This window comes from Macadamia integrifolia, chromosome 11, assembly GCF_013358625.1.
Source record: "Macadamia integrifolia cultivar HAES 741 chromosome 11, SCU_Mint_v3, whole genome shotgun sequence".
NCBI lineage: Eukaryota > Viridiplantae > Streptophyta > Magnoliopsida > Proteales > Proteaceae > Macadamia > Macadamia integrifolia.
In genome coordinates, this window is record NC_056567.1 from 28,215,848 (window position 1) to 28,225,154 (window position 9,307).

General features: G+C 37.6%; 1 protein-coding gene across 1 annotated transcript in view; it reads left to right on the plus strand.

The window, feature by feature from the left end:
* Nucleotides 1-6,270: 6,270 nt before the first annotated feature.
* Nucleotides 6,271-9,307, plus strand: part of LOC122094013 (kinesin-like protein KIN-12B) — an 11,697-nt gene continuing 8,660 nt past the window's right edge. Inside the window, exons 1-7 of the mRNA XM_042664595.1 lie at nt 6,271-6,758; nt 6,980-7,117; nt 7,253-7,336; nt 7,447-7,572; nt 7,664-7,723; nt 7,816-7,869; nt 7,966-8,058. Of these exons, the coding sequence (XP_042520529.1) occupies nt 6,435-6,758; nt 6,980-7,117; nt 7,253-7,336; nt 7,447-7,572; nt 7,664-7,723; nt 7,816-7,869; nt 7,966-8,058 (879 nt within the window). The 5' untranslated portion in view covers nt 6,271-6,434. The remainder of the gene's footprint in view (nt 6,759-6,979; nt 7,118-7,252; nt 7,337-7,446; nt 7,573-7,663; nt 7,724-7,815; nt 7,870-7,965; nt 8,059-9,307) is intronic.

Below are 9,307 nucleotides of genomic sequence, written 5' to 3' on the forward strand. Positions count from 1 at the left end.
TTTTTTTTTTATTCGAACAAAACAAGTATATTACATATTGATCAGACTGCTAAAAGTTAAGTTCTACTAACCATAGCCTTACAAGCAAACATCTTAATAAGTTGAACAAGGTCATCATTTTTTACACAAAAAGTTGGTTTAGAGAGGTAACTATCTAGTTCAAATCTACTTCATACTATGGTCCATGGCCACTTCAAAAAATGGTTAGGTTTCATTAAATATTCAAGTTCTTCTAGATCAGTCCATATTCTATCCACGTCCTTTCCCTGCTTGACAGATTCTCCTACACCACGTAGAACTCTTTGGGATGCTGCCTCAAAAGCCTCTCCGGTCATTATATAGTCGGCAATTAAAAATATGCAAATATTTTGAATACAAAAAGCAGTTGCCCATCCTGATATGTTAAGAGACCAGTTTGACACTGCAGTTACAACCAAAGTGTTTTCATGTAAAAAAATTGGCTAAGAAATATTGGGAGGTATTGGTTCCCTAACAATCATTGGCTGAGAATTAGGAAACATACCCTTGTGCAAAGAAAATCATTTGTGTACCTGGTTTATTACAAGGACAGGTCTGGGGATTTTGAATTCATAGAAACCATGTTCCTATGCTTCTATAGAAAATAACACGTTATGATAAAACCGGTAAAGAACCAGACTAAGTCAGCCTTAGGAATAGTACCCGATTTAAAAAATACATTATTAAAGCATTGAAAGATGAAAACCGGAAAAACTCTACTCTTAAACCCAAGGGGCCCACTGCCCAAATCTTTTTCGAGAAATCACAGGTAAGGAAAACATGTTAAGTGTTTTCCTGTTCCCTATGACAAAGGTCACAAGTGGCGTCTAAGTCCATCCATTTGTGCAAAGTCTCTTTGGAGGGGAGTCCATCCATAGCCAGTTTCCAAAGGAACATCTTAAATTTGGGGTGAGCTTTGAGTTTTCAAAAAAATCGCCACCATTGAAAGCATAGAAACAAGCAAGAACACCTGTTATAACACTCACGTGCATTAGTATACAAAAGATTTGTGAGAAATTGAGCAGCTATCTTAGTTGTTAGTATCCCCTTCTTTGATACATGACACCACCATCTATCAGTAGTAGGAGTAATAGGTAACTTGGAAATCAACATTGCTATATGGACAGATAAAATGGAAGATAATAAGGATAAATTCCATTGAGGACCCACCAACTAGGCAGTGACATGTTCAATTTGGGAAGAATGTGCATCGTGTGTTAGAGTAAAGACACGATTAGTTTCAGAATTAAAAATCCCAGGATCATGCCAAACAAAATTATTAGTCCCATTACCTACTCTTTGATAAATCATGTGCTTTAATGTAGGGAGAATACTTACAATGGCATTCCAACAAATAGATCCTTTAGATTTAAGCGTGCAGGGATAAAAAATGGATCTGTTGTGGAAATACTTAGCTTTGAGCATGCGAGCCCATGGATATTGAGGATTGGTAAGAAGTCGACATCCTTGTTTGAGAAGGAGAGCTTTGTTTTGAGTTTCAGAGTCACGAAATCCCAATCCTCCCATTCTTTTAGGTAAGCAAATCTTCTTCCACCCAATCAAGTATGCCCGTTATTGTGAGGGGGAATCGCCATCCCAAAATGTGAGTAAATCGAATCAAGCTTCCTGCACGTAACTTTAGGTAGTGCAAAATAAGACATTAAATATGACAGAGTAGAAGATAAAGTTGATTGGATAAGAGCAGATCTACCTGCATAGGTTAACAAGTTAGCCTTCCAGGTGTTCAGTTTTCGTTCCACTCTGCGAACCAAATTATTGAAATTTGTTCCACTCTGCGAACAAGTTAGCCTTCCAAATACTCAATTTTGATGTTTGTAGTTCTTAGTGTTTCAATCTTTCCTTGGGGTGTTTGAGGCATTTTGGGTATCTCAGCAAGCTTAAGAGAGAGAAAACTCTACTACTTGATTGGCTGAAAGAGAGCCAGCCTTATTCCTGTTTTTGATTTTCCCTTCTTTTCTGGCTTTTCGCTAATTTTCTCCCTTTCTACCAAAACAAATAGGAGGGGTCATTTTTATAGAATACAACTGCCCCTATGGTACCGTAGGGACCATCTATGTGATATCGCCACTGGGATGTTCATTGAGCTGCCACGTGGCACTCTTTTAATAGAATCTTTTGACCTCAAACTTTAGATGGCTGGATTCAATGGTCTGATTTTAACGAACCACATTGTTGAACAGCCTTTACGAGCACTACTAATGATATGGAGATCAAACACAAATTTGTATAAAAACACAATTAAAACTGTGCTCAAAGTGAGGACCTACCAACAAGAATTCACATAAAATAATGGCCAAATTAAACGATATCATATTCATACCATCTTTTAGATCAGATTTAAAATGATAAAACATACTCATGCTACAAATTTTGGTCAATTTTGAAAAGGTGGACAGTCAATTAATACCAATAGGAAAAATAGTTATTTTATTTCTGAAAACCCTGAATTTTCATGATTGAGATATCTATTGAGATTTCAGGGTACTCCTTTCATCTATATCTATACACTTTACAAGGTGAAAATTTTTGTTTCTTACGATCCTCCACATCTCGACAAGGACACCCAATTAATATAAATGTGTATGTTAATTAATCACACACTCCAATTAACATTATTAAGGGTAGAAGAATGGATATTCTAAATTGAGCATGCATGAATGTCCAAGGCACTGTTAGCAAAAACGGGTTTAAAATTACACGTTCTCGGTTTTTATCGTATAAAACACATTTTTCTGTATGTCTACTTAATTGATCATATCTCTCTCTCTCCCGAACTCTGATCAACCTGATTCTTTCGTCCACTTGAAGCTAACTCAATGGCCTATATTTCTTATGATATCAATTTCAACTTAATATCAATGTATAGACCCTGAAATTGAGATACAAACTGATGTATTTGCTGAAAAATATTTCTAAAGTGATAATTCCCAACTCAAATTGAACATATATTACTCCAAAAGTGTGTTAACTATGTTGACAACAATGAATAACATTATAGCCAAGTCACATTGCTCAAAAAAACTTGGATGTATGTGTGGTGTATGAATTTAGAATTGGTATTGGATGATATTCAATTATATGTCATAAAACTTATAATAAGACATGAGAAATATATGCACTAATGTTGGATACTGTAGTTGTTTTGAACATTAGATGCATGTATATATTCATATAATAAGTCCTTAATTTATACGATTATAATATCGTTTTTTTGGTCCCGTTTGTTTGAAATCTACATGTTTAAAACCTGTGTTGTCCGTTTTTCATTTTTTTTTGTTCTTTGTTCTTTTTATCGTATCATTCGAAAAATTTTACTGTTTAAAACCCATATCGTCCGTTTCTGTTTTTTTGCCTTTCCCGCTTTTGCTAACTACGGCCCAAGGGTGTTAAAAAATGAATTTTCTCATCTATTGAAGGCATGCAACTTATGTGCTTTAGTTGGATTAATATGTCAAATTGAATATTGGCTTGATATTTGTCAACCCAAAATTGCATTATAATGCTTAGTATTCTCTATTGCATGTGTTGGGGGGAGAAATTTTTATATTTTTAAAGATTTTTCTTCAATATATTTGATTCATCCGTGGGCTACCTAGATGGTTAGGACGAATTGGGGATTGTATAGATAGGTGCACGGTCCCAGGTTTGATTCGCCATCTATGCATGTGCGATTTAAGTGGAGACCGTAGTATTGGGTTGCCGTGTTAGTCTCCTTGAAGATTAGTCAAAGTACGGGTAAAAGAAAAATAATAATAATAATAATATGCTTGTCATCACCCAAAAAGTGAAGAATGTTAGAAGATTCTAATTTGCATATATTATAATGATTCTAATAAGCCTATGAAATTATAAAAAAAAACCAAGACTTCATGATGATTTTTCCAAGTATCAAGGATTGAAGTCCCAATGAGTCAAACATAACAGTCACTGAGCTTCAATGGATTGTCTCCAACATAAGAAGAATTAAAGATTCAAGAATCATGTTCATCATAAAAAAACTCAAATGACAAAAGGAAACCAAATGGCAAGCTCTTCACCAAACCAAAGGCTTCAATGGAATTCATGATAGAAAACTGGTCAGACTCGATTTCTTCAATAATGATTGAAAATGTCCCAAAAATCATTAGTTGCCTCTGAAGGGGAAGCTATAAGAACAATCTTTGATGTCTGGGCTAGAGTAAGGTTGTTCTGAACCTTTAAAGGGGAACCTGACACAAGACCCAAATGCAATTAGGTTCGGAGTTTTGATAAAATATATAAAATGTAGGTAAATGGTGTTAAGATGGATATGCGGGAGAACAAGAAAGGATAAAATAAAGAATGAACGTAGTATAAAAGATTTGGTAGTTGCTTTAATCCATGATAAGGTTCAAGAAAGCCGTCTAAGATGGTATGGTCATGTCCAAAAGAGGTCTGTGGATATCTTTGTAAGGAGAAGTAATTTGATTGAGATTGCGGGATCTAAAAGAACTAGGGGCAGGCCAAAAATGACCATAGGGGAGATTGTAAAGAAAGATATGCTCAGTTTAGGTCTGATCCCTATTATGGCTTTGAATAGAGTGGATTGGAGGGCTAGGATCCATGCGGTGGAACCCATCTAGTTGTATTCTATTTCATTATCGTTTTTGTCTTTTGCTTTCCATAACCTTTTCGTTTTCTCTTCTTTGTTCTTGCTTGGATCCATGTAGCTGATCCCATTAAGTTGGGATAAGGCTTTGTTGTTGTTATTATTGTTGTAGGGAAAAGGGCTACTGTGGTGCAATGCCTACAAAGAGGGATTATCACACCAGCCAAGAAGATACCTAGTAAATCTAGGCTACAAACTTGTAGCAGGGTTGGGCAAGTTGCAGATTGCACAATAAAGGGTGAGTTGGCCCTTACTGGGGACTCTCGAACACCCATGAAGGGTGAAGAAAAGCCAATAGAAATAAGGCTACAAAAGTCCATGAGAGAGACTGCAGGCCTATGGCCACGTTGGGTATAATAATTTCGAAGCGGCTAGACGAACCCGTGGGTTGATTGAGGCTAGAGGTGTCAATTTTGAGCCCGTATCGGTAGGCCTGACTGAGCCTGGCACGTTTATGGTCTCAATCTGGATGGACTAAGCTTGATACGTTTATAAATAGGTGTTCACGGTGCAGGTAGCTAGCCTGTCGCCCGACTGAGCCCAAAACATTTATGACCTAACTTGAACCAACTCGTAGCCTAACCGAGCCCAACCCCTTTTAATACTACATAAAATTCCTATTTTGCCATTGATAATAAGAGACTAAGAGAGCCAAAACTAACCCTAAGGAGGTAGCTAAGTTGGCATGGGACCTTTGCCTTAGGAAGCGTGTGGTTTTGAGTTCGACTCCTCTTATCTCCTTAGGGCCACTCACACGAGGATATTTAGTGTTCTTCACTGCTTTCAGTGAAAATTGAATGGTTCTTATTCAACCTCGGTATGGTCGGTCCATGAGGTTGTGGGGTCAGTATGGGCCCATGGGACTAGTAAAGCCGAAGGCCTGGATACCTATTGTTAGCAAAAAAAAAAAGAGAGCCAAAACTAAAATCTCATCTAGATCATAATAGGATGCTTTTGCTTTTGGTGAATTCTCTTGGATGTTAAGATTTGATTCATAATGACACACACACACAATAATGGACCTTTCATCCATTAATCATTGCCATGATGGAACAAATTTTGGGTCTTCAATCCAAAGAAAAGAATTTTAGGCAGACAAGTATAGAGTCTGTTTAGACTTAAATAGGTTGTTTGCAACCCGGTGAATGCCGATACCGACTAACCCGATTATAAGCCATACCATGTCCTCCAAATTTAGGTCCGTTCACTTAAATGTACGTGTAAGGTTTTCAAGTGGTCAAGCCCAACTAAGTTCTATCAAGACCAGCCTAACTCGACCCGATCGATTGACACCCCTAATTGAGGCATGGTGAAGCCACATCATTCATCAGGGGGTTGATGTGTCCTGCAATAGTCCGTCCTTGAACAATAGTGATGCTCTGTTGGAGGGTGGAGAAAGCCTCCAGAGCAACTCTAGTGTCTGTATTACTGTCTCCGATTTCCTCCGTTCATATCTAGAGAGACAACCCTCAAGGTTCAAACATTTCAAACAAATGTATATATATATTTTTTTGGGTTAAGAATCGAAGATTTCAAAAAAATTTGTTCTCTAGGAATAATAAATAATAAAGGTTGTGAATAATGACGTTTCATGCGCCATTTCAAAATCGAGAGGACCCCCCAGTCCTCACTCCTCATAACGGCTACATTTCTGTCTCTCCTCTTCTTCTCTGTCCTGTCCTAACCAAGATCTCAACTCTTTCTCTTCACGTCTAGGGCTTCTCTCTCTCTCTCTCTCTCTCTCTCTCTCTCTCGACTTCTGTTCAGAATGAAGAGCTTCATACAACCAAAGAGTGGAATTTTGAGGAATAATCCATCCGCTGAAACCTCTTCTCCTAACCCTAGTCCTTTCAAGCAGAGATCTTCTCGTAGACAGAAAGAAAACGCTCCACCACCGGATCAAAATGCATTGCCGGATTCTGCGTCATCACCGTCGCTGGCGACCGCAAAATCAGCTGGGGCGACCGGAAAAAGCAGAAGCCCTCTGCCACCTAGACCTCCAACTTCAAATTCGAACCCCCTCAAAAGGAAGCTTAATATGGAAACAGTTTTCGAAAATGGTGTTCCAGGGACTTCCGATTCCGGAGTAAAAGTAATTCCTCTTATTTCTTCTTTCTTGAATTGTTTTGCTGTTAATGAGATCCAGATCTGTAAATCCATATACTTAATGGTTTGAATATTTTTGGTAAAGGTTTATTCTTTGATCGCTAGAACTAATATTTTGTTAATTTCTGATTCGGGTTGGTTAAATTCATGCAAACTGATTCACCCAAAAAAGAAAAAAAATAATGCAAATTTGTTTACATTGATTAGGTAATAGTAAGGATGCGGCCTCCAAACAAAGACGAAGAGGAAGGAGAGTTGATTTTACAGAAAGTTTCGAGTGATTCCTTGTCGATTCTTGGGCAGACCTTTACATTCGATTCTGTTGCTGACAGTGGTGCAACACAGGTGGGATTTTTTCGAACTTTGCTTCTTTCTGAGAAGTCGCTTATAATTTGCTAATTTTCCTGGAAAGAAATTCGATCTTGCTTTCTGAGAAGTTGCTTAGGAGTCTCCAGTTGTCATTTTGCTTGATTTTTTCAGCAAGATATATTCCAGCTCGTGGGAGCCCCTCTGGTGGAGAACTGCCTCGCTGGGTTTAACAGTTCCATCTTTGCATATGGACAGGTATTTCACATCATAAACAGGGAAATGTTACTTCTTTCTATGTTTTGTTTCCTTTTGAATTTCGTTTTGAATATTTTACTTAATTCTCCCAACTTGTTTTCCTTCTCTAGACCGGTAGTGGAAAGACATATACAATGTGTGGACCTGCCAACGCCCTGTTGGAGGAAAATTCATCGAGCAATCAACTAGGCTTGACACCTCGTGTCTTTGAGAAGCTTTTTGCACGCATAAATGAGGTGAAAGGTTCACTTTTCTTCATTTTCTTTGATACTTTAAAAGTGATATTTTGCTACATTACTATGAAGAAGCTCAAATTTTCCTCTACAGGAGCAAATTAAGCATGCTGAAAAACAGCTCAAGTATCAATGCCGATGTTCTTTTCTTGAGGTAATGTATTGTAATTGCTTCTTAGTTTATGCTTGCCTCAGTTAGTATACCTACTACTCTCCACATAATTCCTTACAATTTTTCTTGGTCAGATTTACAATGAGCAAATCACTGATTTGTTGGACCCTAATCAAAAGAACCTCCAGGTAATGGAATGCAGTGATTTGACTCCACATTCTTCTTGACTTAAATTTTTCTAGTTGACCTGTCCTCATTATTCCATTGTTTGGCTTGTCTCCCAGGTTAGAGAAGACGTGAAAACAGGTGTTTATGTTGAAAATCTGACAGAGGAGTATGTATGTACAATGAAGGATGTGAAACAGCTTTTGATAAAGGTAGAATGGCTGGTCTTGATTTTATAGCATAATTACAGCATCATACTCTCTGGATTCTGCTGCTTTACTTCATGATTATTTTTACTAAGGAAATAATTGTCTAGGAACATGTTCATAGAGTTGGTTCTTACTCAATATTATTTTCACGGATATTTTATAGCATAAAAGGTGTGAGATTTTTTTTACAATTTAATACTCAAAGTTTCTACCAGTGTGAGTTCTTTATGGTAGTTTGTTTTTTAGGATTTGTTTCTTCTCTGTATTTAGAGATGTTCTTTACAGAAATGAGTTGTCTGATCTTTTAACTTCTAAAGAAAACCTGATGCAGAGCCTACGGTCTATGTGTGCAGGAAAAGAAGACAGCAGACCCAAACTCAATTGTTAGGTCAAAACCTAGGTCCAAATGCTTCCCACGGTTTTTCTTGTCCTGGTTCAGGCCAGATTCAGGTTGACCTGCATATGATTTGTGGCCTGCATATGTCTTGTGTGAGAAATTTTAGGAGATTGTGTGTGGTTCTATATCTTCTGGAATGCTTTCCTAGTAGTTACTGTCTTTCTATTACTGTAATAGTTCCTTACTTTCTAAATTAATAGCTAACTAAGAGTACTAAGAGTTTCTATTTTTATTGTTTCTTTTTTTGAGTAATGTTGACCATGTAGGGAAGGTTCTAGCTAATTGTTATTTTTGGTGTTTGGGTCTTTTACCTAAACAATTTACTGCTGTAATAGAAGAGATGGTTGAGAAATAAAGTTTGCTTTTCTTTGGTTCAATGATGAATCTAGACAGGGTGCAGTGATGAAGCTATAACACCTCTTAGTGGTGATTCCAAGAGTCTGATTGGTGGTGATTCCAATCAGACGCTATTGTGGTGATTCAAAAGTTGGGTTTGGTGGTGAATCCACGATCATATTATTATTATTTTTTTTTGGTAAATTACACCTAGGGTACTTAACATTTGGAGAAACTACATCTTTGGTACTTCATGTTTGATATAATTATATCTGGGGTATCTTTTTTTCATATTTCCAGCTTTGGCCGTACCAGCAACTTCGAAACTCCTCTTACCACCATCATCACCGTCTCCTCCAATGGAATAGACATGGCTTTCTAGACAAAGAGGATAAAATGCAGCCACTGCTACCTCTAAGGAGCAAAGCACAACTGGGCCTCCTTGCTATTTCTCCTAATGGTCGGCTGCCTCCTCTACATCTCTCCCTCCCCGTCCTCTACTATCTCCCCCCCCCCCCC